Source organism: Podarcis filfolensis, assembly GCF_964270895.1.
Source record: "Podarcis filfolensis genome assembly, chromosome: 12".
NCBI classification, from domain to species: Eukaryota; Metazoa; Chordata; class Lepidosauria; order Squamata; family Lacertidae; genus Podarcis; species Podarcis filfolensis.
This window is the reverse complement of record NC_139614.1, coordinates 17610060-17627947: the sequence shown is the minus strand read 5'-3', so window position 1 is coordinate 17627947 and position 17888 is coordinate 17610060. Positions and strand designations below refer to the sequence as shown.

At 40.7% G+C, this 17888-nt stretch overlaps 2 protein-coding genes across 25 annotated transcripts in view; one reads left to right on the top strand and one right to left on the bottom strand.

The window, feature by feature from the left end:
• Positions 1 to 2836, top strand: part of RARB (retinoic acid receptor beta) — a 341400-nt gene extending 338564 nt beyond the window's left edge. For all 13 annotated transcript variants that reach the window (XM_083578114.1, XM_083578115.1, XM_083578112.1 and 10 more), the window contains one exon: positions 1380 to 2836. In XM_083578114.1, the coding sequence (XP_083434240.1) occupies positions 1380 to 1576 (197 nt within the window). In that variant the 3' untranslated portion in view covers positions 1577 to 2836. The remainder of the gene's footprint in view (positions 1 to 1379) is intronic.
• Positions 2837 to 2890: 54 nt separating this feature from the next.
• Positions 2891 to 17888, bottom strand: part of TOP2B (DNA topoisomerase II beta) — a 48278-nt gene continuing 33280 nt past the window's right edge. For 4 of the 12 annotated variants that reach the window (XM_083577547.1, XM_083577555.1, XM_083577546.1 and 1 more), the window contains exons 27-36: positions 17556 to 17639; positions 16647 to 16848; positions 15425 to 15589; positions 14482 to 14643; positions 11440 to 11647; positions 10350 to 10429; positions 9421 to 9531; positions 6527 to 6652; positions 4682 to 4782; positions 2891 to 3382 (exon numbers count right to left, since the gene is read on the bottom strand). In XM_083577547.1, the coding sequence (XP_083433673.1) occupies positions 3221 to 3382; positions 4682 to 4782; positions 6527 to 6652; positions 9421 to 9531; positions 10350 to 10429; positions 11440 to 11647; positions 14482 to 14643; positions 15425 to 15589; positions 16647 to 16848; positions 17556 to 17639 (1401 nt within the window). In that variant the 3' untranslated portion in view covers positions 2891 to 3220. Of the gene's footprint in view, positions 3383 to 4681; positions 4783 to 6526; positions 6653 to 9420; positions 9532 to 10349; positions 10430 to 11439; positions 11648 to 14481; positions 14644 to 15424; positions 15594 to 16646; positions 16849 to 17555; positions 17640 to 17888 lie in introns of all 12 variants that reach the window. The other 8 variants (XM_083577545.1, XM_083577548.1, XM_083577551.1 and 5 more) reach the window with 7 other exon arrangements.

Here is a 17888-nt window from a genome sequence, read left to right as displayed (position 1 = left end):
TGATTCATTAGTTTTGTTAGTAAACCAATTTATAAAAGGAAGTTGGGGGCGGTTATTTGATTTCTGGCAAATAATTGATCTTTCAGCCTCCTCCAGTACTCTCCACTACTGTTTGTCCTGAAGCATTGAAGATAAAGAAAGCGAAGATAAATTGAATGGGTTTTGACTTTCCTTCTTGCCATTCTATAGCTGTTGCTCACATCTTCCATGCAGAGGAGTGCATGGGGAAAAATAGGAGCAATTGCTTTGCACTGTCTAGGGATGGGAAGGCCTGGAAAAAAGGGTGGGGGGACAGGTTTTTTGCAGGGGTTTTCCGTAAAAATTGAAAAAAAGTTTGATATCATTTGAATATTCCACACACTCTCTCCCCCCCCCCATTTTTCGGGGGGGGGGGGGAATGGCTTTGGGGAAAAACAGGGAGTGAGGGACTGGTTTTTTCCCAGGCCTTCACATCTCTATTTGCACCTATGGCTTTTAACACATTTAGGGTGGAATACTAGGACTACTTACTGTATGATTACCACTTGAAGCAGCCCTGTGTTCCTTTGTAACCTGTCCATGCAGTCAGCCAAGTATTATTGTGCTTCTGAATCTTTGGTTAAACATTTAGTCTTAACCTAGACTCTTTGTTGCTGCTGCAGTGGACTAACAAATTTATTTTGGCTTGACACTGTCATGGACTCATACCTGATTCATCAGACGCACAAAATGAAATCTTAGTTGGCAGATATTTAAAGGTGAACATTCTAAGAGGTTAGTTGAATGGAAATAAAATGCAAAAATTAGGCAATAGTGACAAGAGCTTAAGTATTTTAAATGTGCACCCCTTTATAGTAGCAGATTGGTTATAATTGCTGATGTATTAATATATTTAATGGGGGAGGGAACCATTCACAAGAATCAGTCATAGATAGCACTGCTATAATAACCTGGCATTGGTAAGCTGAATAACTCATGTAGCATGATAAAAAATATTTGGGCACCCAAGCAGCAGAGGCCTACAGTAGCCTGCTGCGCTATGGGGCTGATGATTACAAAATTTGGGTTCCCCTGACATGTAAGTTTTTTGTTTTTAAAGTGACCCCTGAAGTAAGTGACCTGTGACTCCACTCTTAGTATAGTCTATTATGGCATGAAAAGGATGTGTTCTTCAGCAGCTTTGAACATGAAGCAGGTGCTTCTACCTGGGCAAACGTTGCTTCTGAGCACTTCCTTGTGCATACACAGAACTGGCTCCTGGTGCTCTCAAGCTTCTCTTCCGCCTTAAAGAGAGGCTAATCCTAGTCTCTGGGTTTCCTGTCCCCTGAAAGCTGTGCATTTTACTTTAAAGAAACCTGACTTGATAAATTTAAATCTTGTTTTTCGTCTTTTTTTAAAAGGTGCTGAACGTGTTATTACATTGAAAATGGAAATCCCTGGCTCTATGCCGCCTCTTATCCAAGAAATGTTGGAAAACTCAGAAGGACACGAACCACTGACCCCAAGCTCAACCGGGACCACAGCAGAGCACAGTCCCAGCATCTCCCCAAGTTCCGTGGACAACAGCAGTGTGAGTCAATCCCCACTGGTGCAATAAGACGTTCTCCAGCGACATTCCTAACATTTTTTAGACAGGGATGAGACGCAAGAATAGTCTTTGCTGCTGCTCATTTTCTGGACTTATATATACACACACTAAAACCCAACAAGGACCAAGAACTTTTCATGTGTACCTGTATTATATGTACACACACACATACCCAAACAGATGCCTTGCAGCTTAACTTGAAACCATAAACTTTTGAAATGCTAAATGAACTAGTTCATGAAATAATAAACTAGTTAAGCTTCAATTGTTTCTGCTGGAAATCCAAGATTGTACGGTGACAAGACAGATCTCAAACAAGAGGTTAAAATTATGGTTTTTACCCATTTCTGATGACTTTGTACATAAACAAAATATATGGGCCTGTACTTTCTCGACTGGATGTTTGGTGCTTTCCTTTTCTCTTGCGTACATGAAATGACCCAGACATCATGCTTACGAAATGGACCGCTTACATGTCCAGGTGAAAAAAAGTTCTGAGAGAGGCATTCTAATTTAGTTAGGATGAAAACTTGTCTTTGCTCTTTTTTTTAATGGCCTCAGTTTGTATTTCTTTCTTTCCCAGTAAAAGGAGACAAAGAAATTCACTGCACTAGCAGAAGGAACTTCTGTATACATGTAACTGCCAGACCAGTTATTTGGATGTAATTTGTTTTACTGTTAATGTCACTTTAAAATTTACAAGGGGGTTTGTTACTTGGCTGACTTCTCTGCATTTAAAAATAAATACTAAATTTTTAACTTCAGTTATAGCCTTCAAGGCAGAAACACTTTCCAGTGTTAATGTTTTTTTTTTGTTTTTTTTTGTTTTTTTCTTGTTCACAAGCTGTTAGGGGGAAATTTGTGGGCTAATAATGACCAGGCATACTCACTACCTCTGAATTGGTGACACTAGTGAAAACAAATATGGAGAAACTGCCCCCCCAAGCCCCACAGTCCTCCTCTCTGGTAACAAGGGGCTGTCTCTAGAATACCCAAAAGCAGAGATGAGAATCTGCCTCTTTGACTTTGTTAATCACCATAAAACAGAGTGGAAAATGTGGTAGCGTGGTTACAATTTTTAAGTGTCAGTTTCTTAGGTTTCATTTTAAAGCACTAGTGAATTTTTTTTATATATTCTAGCAAGTCTGTGATGTACTTTCACTGGCTCTGTTTGTACATTGAGATTGTTTAACAATGCTTTCTATGTTCATATACTGTTTACCTTTTTCCATGGAATCTCCTGGCAAAGAATAAAATATATTTATTTTATACCTGTGGTCAAAAGCAGTGTCTTTTTAGTCCAAACCCCCAAACGCAAGGAAATGGTTTTTATAATTTTTTTTAATGTTTAAACTTCATTTCAAAAAGCAGGTTTGCAGTTTGCAACCATGACAGTTAAAATGTGTGCTTTTGCACAGCTCCCTAGAACATTTCTACAAGCCGGTCAGACAAATACATGACATTTCAATGAGTAAAAAAGAGCATAAAACTGTCGGTGTAAGAACAAAATGTTAAAATGCCTACGCACAATAAGAAAAAACCATCAATTACATCATCACATAAAATAAGTCAAATGTACAAAAAGTCTGCGACAAAAAGGGACAAAAGGACAACATAAGATATTTGTTGGAAGTTTGTGTGCTCTTTGGGCACTTAATTAAACATCGCAAAATCGTCATCTTCATCAGACTCTGCAAAATATTTCACTTCTTTTCTCGCCCGTCCAGTCCGCGGCCTGGAGGCTGCTTCAGAGGCAAACTCTGAGGGGAAGATGTCTACATCTGAGTCCTGATCAAAGGAGGCTTTCTTCGGTTTCTGTTTGATAAGGATTTTTATTTATTTTTTTACAGTTAGTGAAGACCCCACGTGAAGTGTTCTTTTAACATTGATTTGATACTTTAACTGTTATCTAAAATCCCTGCTTAAGCAACCAAAATCTTCAACATACATGTGCTTGTAGTCTAGGAGTACTCCTGGTTTCTCAAAGCAGTTTCTGTGACTTATTTCAGTTTGCCAGCTACAGCAATTCCTGCACTGCAATAGTCTGGCCTAGTTGTCCATGCTCCTGCCTGGACTACTGTAATGGACTCTACATAGACATTATCTCGAAAACCGCATGTTGCAGCTACTGCAGAATAATAATAATAATTTATTACATATCCCGCCCATCTGGCTGGGTTTCCCCAACATCAGTCATTAAAACATCAGTCATTAAAAACTTCCCTGTACAGGGTTGCCTTCAGATGTCTTCTAAAAGTCAGATAGTTGTTTATTTCCTTGACATCTGATGGGAGGGCCTTCCACAGGGCAGGTGCCACTACCGAGAAGGCCCTCTGCCTGGCTCCCTGTAACCTCACTTCTTGCAGTGAGGGAACCGCCAGAAGGCACTCAGAGCTGGACCTCAGTGTCTGGGCTGAACGATGGGGGTGGAGACGCTCCTTCAAGTATACTGGGCCAGGCCGTTTAGGGCTTTAAAGGTCAGCACCAACACTTTGAATTGTGCTTGGAAATGTACTGGGAGCCAATGTAGGTATTTCAAGAATATGTCTGCTAGGCTGGTAAATGGAGCAGCTTGATGAGACACATGTGTCTCCACTTCTGAGAGCGTTGCATTGTCTGCCAGTGAGCTACCAGGCCCAATTCAAGGTGTTAGTACTAGCATATGAAGCCATAAACAGCTTGGGACACAAGCACCTAAGAGCACATCCCATATCTCCAGCTCTACAACCGGCAAGGGAGACCCTGTTGAGGGTGACAATGTCAGCACTGATCCATGAAAGGGTGTTCTCAGTGATAGTTCCCCATTTGTGGAATTGCCCTCCCTGCATCTGTCTTTCTCTTTAGTAATGTTTAGGAAGAACTTTAAACATTCCTGTTGACTCAGGAATTTGATGGCTGAAAGATACTGTCCCTGGAAACCTTAAGGTTATTAGCTGTTAGGGTTTGTAATTGTTTTTAAATGTTTTGTATTCATGTGTTGGTGTTTGCTGGCAGAAATTTTAAATTATTATTATTAACCTTCAAACTGACTATTTTATTCTCCAGGAAGAGAATGTTTATGTTGTTGGAATAGAAATAATACAAGTCAGAATAACTTGTAGGTGCTGAATTTACCTTGCTTGGCGTAGACTTGGGTGTTTTCTTCCCTGGGTTATATTCACCTTCATTTTCAGAACCAGATGCTTTCCTTTTCTTTGCTCCTCTGCCTTTTCCTACTAAAACATTAAAGAAAATATATATGCATAAGTTATTTATATGTTTCAGAATAGCAAACTGGATTGTCTCAAAGTTATTTGACAGTTTTAGTAGAATAGATTGAATCAAACAAAAATTTTTGACCTATGATTCTCTACAGGAATTTGTTTATGTGTATTAATAAAACACATTAGAACTGAAATTTCTCTACAATAATAAAGGTATTAAAAAAAACTTCCCAATACATGCCCCATACCCAAGCATCAAAAGAAATGCAGCACATTCTTTTGCCTCTTCCAGAAACGTCAGACCCAAATTTCCACAACCCAGACCTTTGTACTAGTGCAAAATGAAAGCTAATGCTACCAATTTAGCAGCTCAGTATCTTCTATCATCATCAAACAAGACATTAATTATGGAACTCAAATTCTATTTCATTTCACAGGAGTCTCATTTTTGGGACTAAAGAACTGTGGAAGAAGTAATCCTTTGATTGCTAAGACAACCAATAGTTACATGAAACTTCCCTTTCTTTTTGCTGACTGATTAAAATTACAATTACTATTGTAAGAGCCAGGACATGCTACCTTTTCATCAAAAAACACTTGCCATTGTTAAATGTTTATTCACCATTTGTGGACTGATTTAATTATTACAATTCACCCCTTAGCACAAGAGTTGGGAACCTTTCAGGTGCCAGATGTTGCTGAACTACAACACCCATCATCCCTAGCCGCTATCCATGTTTGCTAGGGCTGATGGGAGTTGTAGTTCAGCAACATCTGGAAACAAAGGTTCCTCACTCTAGCTTTAGCATAACTTCATGGGCTTTCATGCTCAGCAAGGGCTACGGCCACAGCTGCATTCACAGAAAGAAAGGCATTGTGTCCACAATAAAGTTTATAGTAACAGCACAGTGTTCACAAACTCTTCCATTTTAAAAAATACTTTCTCTTTAAAGTGTATTTTTGTTCTCTCGGCGACAACAGTTGAACACAAGATTTAAGATCTGGGAGGTGGGTGGCGCTGTGGGTTAAATCACTGAGCCTCTTGGGCTTGCCGATTGGAAGGTCGGCGGTTCGAATCCCCGCAACGGGGTGAGCTCCCGTTGCTCGGTCCCTGCTCCTGCCAACCTAGCAGTTCGAAAGCACGTCAAAGTGCAAGTAGATAAATAGGTACCACTCCGGCGGGAAAGTAAACGGCGTTTCCGTGCGCTGCTCTGGTTCGCCAGAAGCAGCTTAGTCATGCCGGCTCCCTCGGCCAATAAAGCAAGATGAGCGCCACAACCCCAGAGTTGGCCACGACTGGACCTAATGGTCAGGGGTCCCTTTACCTTTACCTTTACCTTTAAGGGTTTGTGATATTACATAACAGTTTGTGTGAATGTGACTCTCCAGCTAGGCTATCATAAGCCCTGAATCTGATTCCACACCCTGAGTATATTCCGTCCCATCCTCAAAGCAGCTTCGTGCATCCTCTCTTTTCACTGCCAGTGTGAAGAAGAAATGCAAGCCTCCACAAGGGCATGATACGTATGTGTGACCTGCATCCACAGCCAGATAATATACATCTTGCTAAAAGGTCAGTTTCCCTTTCACGTATTAACAGCCAAAACGGAAAAGAAGTGCAGCAGCTCATTTGCACTCCACCCCTGCTTCATTCCAATTAAACGATCTTCATTCCGAGATGAAGAAAAAAAGAATTGTTATTCCCTACTCACACATTGCTACATCAAGTGAAAATAGGCAACATCCAAACTGTTACCTTTGGGAGTTGCAGCCTTCTTTGGGGTGCCGAATTCAGGTTCTGAATCAGAGTTTATTATTTCCATCTTCTTGGGCTTAGGAGGTCTTTTCGGTTTAGAGGGCACATCCGCCGGCAGTTTTGCTGCTAATTATATTAAGAAATACTACATTACCATGAGTACAACAGATTCTCCCTACAAGTATGCAGAGCCCCTACAAAGAAATGCTCTGTTTCTTCCCTATGCTTTCTTTTTCACTTTTAAAGGCTCAAAAATGACTTGTGATTTTCTGCATGTGGGTTCAGATACCCTTTGTGTTCAATGCAGTCCCAGCCACCCACAAACTTGCTTGCATTGTTCAACAAGGAGGAAAGGATTAGAAATCTGACTTTGTTAAAGAAGATGGGATGCAAAATCATGTGGGTGGGAAAGAATTACACATGACTATGTTATCTGGAATATTCCAAAAGTTAATAAAAATGCCCATCTTTTTATGGATCTGTCTTGATGATTATTTGATATTCTTTCCTGATAACGTCAGTTCAGTCCCATATCTTCTGCAACTGTTCTTTCCAAATCTGAGCAACATGTAACTCTGCCCTATTAGCAATTAACTGTACATCAGTATTTTCTGCTTCTGATTTTAATATATACAGAAGAGTAATTGCAGTGCTTCAACACACAATATTGTGTGTTGAAAACTAAATTCCAGAATTGATTTTTTTTTTAACACAACTCATATGTAGATGAATTTTGGAAAACAGGTGTAGGTATGCTTGATTTATTATAGGAAATATTAGTGAAATTCAGAAATGAGATGCAATACCCTTCTGGTAATATAGAATATCGTTTTAGTAATATACATTATAAGTATTAGTTTGAGTGCCTGGGGTTCTGTTGCGTATTCTGTTATGATTAATATTATCCCTCTGTGATACTATGGATTTATCTTTTTTAAAAAATATTGGGACACTACGGAAGAATTGTGCTAATATTAACAACAACGAGAAGAAAATATGTAGACATTCCCCTTAGCACAGGCAAAGTTTACGTAGAATAGGCAGTGGGCGTCTGACTCCCATATTTTGCTTCAGTCTTTCAGGTTTCCCGTAATCTTAGTTTAGGCTGAAGTGGGAGAATGTAACAGTAAAGCAGGGCTTTGCGGAGGCAATATATGTCCATGGGACTCTCTCCACATGCAACTGCTGTACTTTCAAAGGGTGAAGGTTCATTATCCATAAATGTAGACAGCAGACAGTTATCCTTTCATGCTGGAACTGCATTTCACTCATTCTCCAAAAAGGAGGTAAGAAGAAAAACTTGCTACATCCAAAGAAGTGAAATCATGGATATTTCTACTAAGTAGTTTTAAATACAGTGGTAACTCGGGTTAAGTACTTAATTTGTTCCAGAGGTCCGTTCTTAACCTGAAACTGTTCTTAACCTGAAGCAGCACTTTAGCTAATGGGGCCTCCCGCTGCTGCTGCACGATTTCTGTTCTCACCCTGAAGCAAAATTCTTAACCTGAGGTACTATTTCTGGGTTAGCGGAGTCTGTAACCTGAAGCGTATGTAACCCAAGGTACCACTGTACCTTGGTGATTTTTTTTTCAGACTGAAAGGTATATATTTTCTTAGCTGTCTATTAAAAAACATATTAACATATTTAATTAATAATACTATGAACATTAAAGGACTTGGCAGCCAGAAAATCCTATTCCATGGGTAGGTAAACTAATGCCTGGGGGCTGGATCTGGCCCAATCGCCTTCTAAATTCAGCCCACGGACAATCAGCGAGTTTTTACATGAGTAGAATGTGTCCTTTTATTTCAAATGCATCTCTGGGTTATTTTTGGGGCACAGGAATTCGTTCATTTTTTTTTTTCAAAATATAGTCCAGCCCCCCACAAGGTCTGAGGGACAGTGGACTGGCCCCCTGCTGAAAAAGTTTGCTGACCCCTGTCTATTTAGTCTCTGCCACCTGCAGTCTGAAGGGTAGCAAAACAGGGGAAGACCCTCAGCTTGAGACAGTAGACAGACGTTACCAGTCAGGGTACACAGTTCGAAGTTAAGTGGAGCAAAGGTATCCTCCCCAAAAAAACCCCCAGTATATTTAGAGGTGGATTATGGAACTAAAAGGCTTTGGCACTGATGCTTAAAGAATACAGTGGTACCTCTGGATGCAAACGGGATCCATTCCGGAGCCCCGTTCACATCCAGAAGCAAACACAACCCGCGTCCGCGCGTGTCGTGATTTGCCGCTTCCGTGCATGTGCATGATGTCATTTTGACCGTCTGCGCATGTGCGAGCGGCGAAACCTGGAAGTAACACGGTCAGTTACTTCCGGGTCGCCACAGCATGCAACCCGAAAATACTTATCCCGAAGCTACTTCAACCCGAGGTACGACTGTAGTATTCAGGTCATGGCTTGCCATGATATTAATTTGGCTCTAGTTAATGTTACTGGGACGCGGGTGGCGCTGTGGGTAAAACCTCAGTGCCTAGGACTTGCCGATCGTAAGGTCAGCGGTTCGAATCCCCGTGGTGGGGTGAGCTCCCGTCGTTCGGTCCCAGCTCCTGCCCACCTAGCAGTTCGAAAGCACCCCTAAGTGCAAGTAGACAAATAGGTACCGCTTTATAAGCGGGAAGGTAAACGGCATTTCCGTGTGCGGCGCTGGTGCTGGCCCGCCAGAGCAGCTTCATCACGCTGGCCACGTGACCCGGAAGTGTCTTCGGACAGCGCTGGCTCCCGGCCTCTAGAGTGAGATGAGCGCACAACCCTAGAGTCGGATACGACTGGCCCGTACGGGCAGGGGTACCTTTACCTTTACCTTAATGCTACTACTTCTTTTACTGCAACACAATAGAGCATATTTTAAATGAGCAAGCTAACCAGCAAATCCAAATACTTGCCTTTTTTAGCAACTACCACTTTACTTGGAGGTTTCTCTGTCTGTTTCTGAGTAAAAGAGGAGGAGAAGACTGGTGTTGAATCTTCGTCATCACTGTCAAACTTGGATGTATCTAAATAAAAGGTTTTAACATGTCATGTCATCACCCTTTTCACAGTTAGGCTAAATATAGGAACGCTTTCTACTTCCTCACATTAAAATTAAACTTTACCCCCCCCCCACACACATAAGATCTTAATGTTTGAAATATGCTACCTCCCATTCAAGCTCGCCAGCATTCACTTAATTCTAAGATTACACAGTTTGTGCCTTTGTATGGGTGACTCCTTCCTGACCCCCACAGTGGCAGATAATGGATGGGTACTTAATGGGGAGAAGTGGTTGGCTTGCTCAGCACTGGATTGCACACCAAGTTGTCCACCCCTTGAGAAACCAGTGCAAGTTATTTATTATTATTATTTATTGAATTTATATACCATCCAATATCCCAGAGGTTTCAGGGCGGTTCACAGAACAAGCTGAAGCATTGTGTACTTCATACACCACTGTCCTGGTCTTCTTATAATCTAGCAACCCTTTTATAGCTTGCCACATCTCAGAGATGGACCACAACAGGGCAGACCTACCATTTTCCGGGACATGGGATCTGTGAGGGGGTTGGCATCTGGCATGAACACAGTGGCAGAGCTTTTTCAGACAGCTTCTAAGCTTTTTGGGAACAAGACTAGCACATTGCATACTAAACATCTTTTGCTTCCTTCATGCTCGTACAATTCAAAGTTTTGAAATCTGACTGCCTGACTGGAAAATGATCGCTCCTTGAGGTATGCAATTTGAGGCAGATCTAAGGAATTCATATATTCCAAGCACATTGCTATCTTCGTAGATATATCAGAAATACTATATTAACATATATACATATATACCTACCAATATTGGCTTTCCGGGAATAAGAAGGAAAGGTGAAGAGGTTGCCGAAGTCTTGATTGGTCTTCTCTGGGGAAATCTTCCTGTTGTAAAAATGAAAACTTAAGTATCTGTTGCACCATGCACTTGAAACCATTAGTTACTTTTACAAGGGCAGAAGCTCTGCACAATTTGCAAACACATAAGCCCAATGCAGGTCACCAATCATGGACCCTGATTCACCACTTCATAAAGAGTCCAACTTGACTTGCACCAATTCGTAAGTGCTGTCTGATTCAGCTTGGGGCCTGAAGTTACCCAACCCCTGCCCACCCCATTCAGTAATGGGAAAACCAAACTAGATCCAAAGACCTGGGTGCTGTACACACCTGAATTTTATCTCTTTCTCTCTCTCTCTCCATTTCCCCACCATTACAACCAAAGAAATAATCCTTTTTTATTTTTGGCCAGAATTGTATTAAATTTGCAAGCAAGGTTTCTCTCCTTCTGATGGCTTGAAACTTGCTAAAATTATCAAGATAGGATAGCTACAGTTATTTTTTTCTGGGGCGTGAATCATTTAATCTCTCCTACCATTTGGGGGGCAGCTGGCCTGAAAATTGCAGCCATGAGAGAGATGGCATTTGGGATTCATCCAAATCCAAGGCACACCTTTTTTAAGACATGCCTAAATGGGGACAGGAGTTGTCAAGCACCTGACAAGCCACAGTAGTTGGCTGTTGGGTATTATTAGTGCAATACTGGGCTAGTCTACAGAAAACGCATATTAATAGGTACAGATGAGAATCCAAGTTTTTAAGGCAAAGTGGGCCGTCCACATGTTGTGGACTACAACTCCTATAATCTGTGATCACTGGCCATGGTGAGTGGGGTTGATGGAGGTTGTAGCCTAAAACATCTGAATAGCACCAAGGTGGCCTGTGCCTGGTCTAAGGATTTTTATCAAAGAGTGCCTCGATGGCATGTATCTTCACATTTCAAAGGACAATAAGGCTAAGATAAACACACCAGGGAGGACTGGCCACTTCTTCAAACAGATAGATTTGTTCTCGCATATTTCTCAGACACACTTTCCTGAAGTTACTGCACTTACTCTGGAGAAGGTTTCGATTTGACTGGGGAGAAGTCATATTCATCCTTTTCTAGACCATCTGAGGGCTCAAATTCATCTTCTCTGTCATTGATGATGGGAGATGTTTTTATTTTCAGTTCATCTAGATCATTATTGTTGTTAGCATCTTCGTCACCCTCACCATCATCTTCCTCTTCTGAGAAATCAAAGGTGTACTTCGGCCTTTCAGCTGTGAAGACAGATAATGGCATCAATATTTATTTGTGAATTTCTACACTGCACATTCTAGGAAATGTCAACCCTAAAGTGTCTGATGCAAGATACCGTGCATACCTTAAGAAAACGACAAACGTGGAGGGTATGGCAGCTTAGGGAAAGATGAACAAGTCACTTTTCCCATAAGGGATAAAGACTAGCAGCCCATCCATGGGGAGACACTAAGGATCTGTAAACAACAAAGAAATGAACTACACTGCAATCTCCTCTAAAGCAAAGCTACCAGAAAGCTCTCTGGTAAGCGCACATACAAAACTAAGCAAACATTCCTTGATGGAACTGTGTCATCCATCTGGACAAAAAGGACCATCTCTCCTCATAGAAACCAACCCAGACCCTGTGCTTGTCATCTGAGGCCCTTCTCTATGCTCCCTGATTGTGAAATGGTCTCCCCAGAGAGGTTCCCCTGGCGCCATCACCACATCTCTTCAGACACCAGACAAAAACATTCCTCTTTACCAAGACCTATGGGTATTAAATAATCTATGGCCTGTGAAAGTGGGGGGACGGGACTGTTATTATTATTATTTTACTATTAGGCCATCCGTCAATATGCTTTTTACTGTTTTTATCATGGATGTTTTGTAATGTGTTTCTAATGTACAACACCCTGAGATCTTTTGATAAATGGCAGTATATAAAATGAAATAGTAATATTTCATAATTGTTGCATCAGTTTGCAAAGGACTGTAAGGGGTCGAGGGCTTGCATTAACTCTATCAGCACCACTTCAGTTTCTGGTGCTTCCTCTCCTGGCACTGCCTTATTTGTCTTCTTTATTCCTTTGGGTTAATTGATCTAGCTGGGTGTTGCTTCAACTGCTCTGGATAGCACTCTAAACCAATGGTGTGCTTTAACTGCTGGCCAATTGCCAGTGAGATGATTTTCTGACTATCCAATCAGGTTTCAGCCTAGGCCTATTTACAATAAAGGGACAGAGACCACTCCCTACTTGATTAATGGTCAAATCACTTCCACCTTCAATAAGCTTGATATTTGGGTTAATAAAATGTGATTTGCCTCTTTAAAACGGGTTTTGCTAGTTGCCACGGTGAGCTAGGCATTTTCTGCCCAGGGCACCAAAACACATGTGAAGAAAAATAAAACTCAGACAAACAATAAGTAGTTTTGTGCTGAAGGCAGCCCTGTTTAGGGAAGTTTTTAATGACCGGTGTTTTAATGTATTTTTAATTTTTGTTGGAAGCCACCCAGCCAGATGGGCAGGGTACGAAGAAGAAGAAGAAGAAGAAGAAGAAGAAGAAGAAGAAGAAGAAGGAGGAGGAGGAGGAGGAGGAGGAGGAGGAGGAGGAGAAGGAGAAGAAAAAGAAGAAGAAGAAGAACAACAACAACTTGCCATTCATTTTGTTGCACCTGGTGGCAAGAAAGCACCTCCATAATGGCCCCCTGAAAAACCACTTCTGTTTTTAGACACTGGTTAAAACCACTGTAATCTATAAAGGCTTTTAGTGGGGTTTTGAATCCCATGAGTGAATTTTCCGTTAGTGGTTTTAAATGTAATTTAATGCTGTTGATGACTGTTTTGTTTTCTGCTCTTGCTTTCTTCTGGGTTTCGACACTTTTTTGAGTGAGTTGCTTCTGCAATTTAATCAAATTGTAAGCCATCTTGAAAATCAAGCTTAAGAGCACACACACACTCATACCCTGTATTGGCTGTGAGTCCTGGAAGACCTGCTCCCTGCCTTGCAGGCATTTTCCCACCTGGCTGGGAGGGTGCGGCTGACTCCACCTACAAAAGCAAGTTGCTGCTGAACAGACTCTTAGGCTGGGGTGTTGCAGAGGTGGGGTGGTTTGTTGCTGTTATTGATATTTTTTGCATCTTTATTTTAGATCTTATGATTTATGTGGAAATTGTTCAATTTGTTTGTGTGCTTTTTGATGTTTTATTTATTGTTTATGACCACTTTTGTTATGCTTTGTTATGCTTTGAATTATGTATTTTTCTCATGTTGTGAGCCGCCTTAAGCATCATTTTAACTATGGCAGCATACAAATAAAATTACAGATGTCTGTATATACATATATGTGTGTACACACTTATAACCAGGGAGGTAATAAGATTCACCCAAAATCATAGCCTTGCCAAGTGCCACGATGAGGAAGTGTCAGTATCTTGCCCACTGAACATCTATTATCAAAGATAATTGTCTCTATGGGATAAGTGATATTCGCTTTGGTTCTTGGCATCTGAAGTTTTAACCAGCTTGCATCACACCTATTTTCTCTTAATCCTGCCAGTGAAAGCATGTTTCCCAGGAAAAAAAACACTTGTTTCTGCATGTTTGGCTTAAATTCCGCGGCTAATTTTCTCCAATTAATCATTCAGTGGGTCACCTACATTTAAACATCTGTTTTAAAAAGTCTGTAGTTTGTATCCTGAGACCAAAGCTATACAAAATATAGGGTACATTTTGATGTCGTGATAAACCACAGGTATCATGGAAATAATACACCACAGCAAGCTTTAGGCTTGCACACTTTTCTCCTTGAGTATAAGCTGCGAAGATGAATTTGGAAGCTTTTACTTCTGTCAACCGCCCAATAAACTGTGGTTAAACACAGTCATCTGTTGTACAATACCGTACATTGCAAGAAGAAAATTATGGTGAGCCTTTATTAAGGTATATCCAGTGGGAACCCTGTGCACACAAACAGGTACAGTGGGCAAGTATCCCTTGAAAGGAGCAATGCCCCCCTTTTAGCTAAATAGCTCTAGAAGGCTCTCATTGCATTTTGCACATAAACTGAAAAACACATTTTCATTATTACCTGCGGCTCTTCTAAGTAACGAGTCTCTTGGAATAATCACAGGTTCGTTTTCCTCCAAGTCACTTTCAGATTTAGATTCATCATCTGACCACGGGTTCCGTTTCTTCACTTTCTTCGCACTGGACTTTGTGGCGGAAGACGGTGTTCTTCTTACCCTAGGGCCTAGAATAAAATTTAATTCTCAGTACAGGAAAGAATCTTTTATTATACATACTCCTTACACAGTTTTTTTAATAACCTGCATTAAAGCATTTTCATTTTCCAGGTTAATTATGTCGAAACACATTACCTCATTAAGCACTCCCAATACAAAATGCAGGATGCCAGTTTTGAAAATCATGTCATATAAAACGGTAAGATATCTACAAGAAACTTGTCCCCTTTGCTCTTCACTGAATCCAAAAGAACTATTGCATTTGAAAAAACACCTGGCCAATTCACACCTTTCACCAAAAGGCAGAGCAACAAATAAGCCGCACTAATCAGTATCAATGCTTCCCTGAGAACCATGGAGGCTACTTAACATGGGTCCCTTTGACTTGAGCACATAGTTCCAACCAATCTAAACCATGTGCTTGTTCAAGTTCTTTCAGAGAAGACTGCCAAAATACAGAGCTGCTTCTTATACCCAAAGTCTTTGGCAGCCATGAAGAGAGGAAAACTCTGGGTATCCAGAAAGTAGCTGCACACCGAGATGTGTAGTTCCTTTTTTAAAAAAAACAGTCGTATATATGTCTATATCTATATCTGCAGCATATCTATGTGCTATTGCTTCAGGCATTACAGAGCAGTTCTGCACACTGAGTATTTGGCTGGTGATGATTCTTGGAACTGTGAATCTAGACCCCACTCAATTTCTCCACATGAGCTTTCCTTCTGATATACGTGAATTCAGCTAGCGATGCTTCTTTGTGATATCCAAAGTCACTCTCTGTTTACTTACCAGGCTCTTTCTTCTCTCTCTTGGGCTTAGGTGTTTTGGCCACTGGGCTGGCCACTGGGCTAGCCACTGGGACAGAGGTATTAAGCGAATCTTCACCAGCACCTTCGACTGGTATGCCACCAAAGTCTTCATCAAATTCCAGTTTTATTGCTAGAGTATCCAGTTCTCCCTGGAAATTTAACCAAACGAATTAGCTCAATGTAATGGCTGGGTGTAATAAAGTTTGCTGAGTTGATACAATATTCCAGACTGCTTCTAGGAACTTCAATTCCTGCAGGCCTCTCTATCTGGTCCTTAGGACTCCCACCCCCCACCCCCAGGTCACAACCTTCACCAGTCTTACTCTCCCTGAACATTTCTGCCTGGCTGGAATGTCCTTCAACCTGATAATGCCTCTTGGTTGCCCGGATGGAGGTGGGTGGGTGGGTGTAGAAACTATCCTATTGTTGTTTCTCTCACTTTTGCCTATGCCCTCCCAAAGGTTGCCCAGATGAGAATGAGGACCTCAATCTGGGGGGTGGGGGGAACCCTTAGTCGTTCACACTCAGTCCTGATACTTCCAGGTTGGATTACTGTAGTGCACATTCCACAGGGCTGCCCTTGAAGTCTGCAAACTTCAATTGGACAAGGCAGCTGCCCGTGTTTTGCCTGAGGTAACCAGACTGGATCATTTTATGCTAATCATTTAACAGCTTCAGTGATTGAATGGATTCCAGAAACAGATTGGCAAAGTTCTGGTTTGATCTTTATACCCTGATACCAGGCCATTTAGGGCTTTATCAAGAATTGCCTCCTCCCATATGAACCTGTCCAAGTCACTTAATTCTGTCTTCAAAGACCTTTTCTCTGTGTCCCCTTTAGCCAATGTGTGAATGGGCCAACGTGAGACATAGGGTGTTTTTGGTTGTAGTGCCCCAAATTTAGAACAACTCCCCTTGACAGGGATGTCTGGCTCCTTAGTTGCTAAGTTGTCCACTTCTAGACGGGCACTGAAGACAGGCACTATGGGCATTTTAAGTTATTTCCTCTTAATTGACTTTTGTTTTACCAATGCTTTTAAATCATATTACATTTACTGTCGTTAGTGTTTTAAATATATGTGTTTATTTAGCATTTCTGTAATTGTCTTTAAGCTGCCTTGAGTATGTTTGATATAAAAAGCAGGGTATACATTGTACAAAAAATAAATAATATAGAAGAATCAGGAACAAAATGTATTGACTTGCCTTCTTCTTTTTTAGCAGTTTCTTACTGGCATCAGCTTTCATAGCAGATGTAATCTGTGGAACTATTCTCCTACCAAATGGCGATGGCATCGTCTCTTCTAAGTGAAGTTTCTTCATCTTGGGCTTACCAACTTTGCCTTTAATGGGTTTTGCTGTCATGCCAGACAGAACATCTTCTCTTTCCTGTGCTTCTACTTTCTAAAAATAAACACAAATGAAAGAAAAATATAAACATCTCCAAAGAGGAACTATTACTACTACATACAGAAAATCTATGTCTGCTTAAAAAAAAAGAGAGTACAAAAAAGAGGTTAAAATAATGCTATAACTGCATTATGTCATCCAAGACAGGCAATACTAGCTACTAATCCTAAGGAATGTTTGAGTAATACATCTGAGTAATTTTGGACAAAGCCTTATGTAAAGCAGATGAAATATTATTATTAACTATTTGTCAGTCTTTGAGGGGATCTATGTAATTCCTCCCATGTCTTCAATTTGAGAACCAGTCAAAAGCTTTTAAAAGAGAAATATTATGCATGTAATGTCTTTGCCAAGAAACATGGGTAGGCCACGTTACGGAACATGTAGGAAAATTGGGCAATAAGTAAACAACTATAGACACTCAAAGCTAAACATGCTGAACTCAAATGCAAAACCTACAGACTGGTGAAACCCCCTGGATTCTGGGTTTTCTGCCACAGTAACACTTGCAGCAAATATGTGCCTGAGAACATAGCTCTGAAGTGTAAAATTACACAGATCCTCATTTCACCTCTTCTGTCAACAGACTTTGATATATTAAAAAACAACAGTTTTGCTAGACTACTTGCTGAAAAAAAAACTATGGTTGATTCAAGTTGACAAACTGAAACTGAAACATTAATCCTTGGTGTTGTACATACATCAAGCTCTTCTACAAAGGCTGCTAAATCTTCTTTCCAAAGGTCTGAAGGAGATTTTCTCTTGAGGTCAGCGAGATCCTTTCCCTTCAAGGTGACAAATACAGAAAGGATTTTTGAACAAACATATTCTGAACATCCAAGATAAGCAAATGTTAATGAAACAAAACTAGGACAGCGACTATTCAGTCATCCTCATGCAAAGATCTGCACATATTACCTTTTATATACATATGTTTGATCAATAGCATTGTAATGGTGAAACCAATGAGCAAATTCTGGGACACAAGTTTGGGTTTGGGGGATAAATTTTAGAATTTAGAATGCAGCTGCACA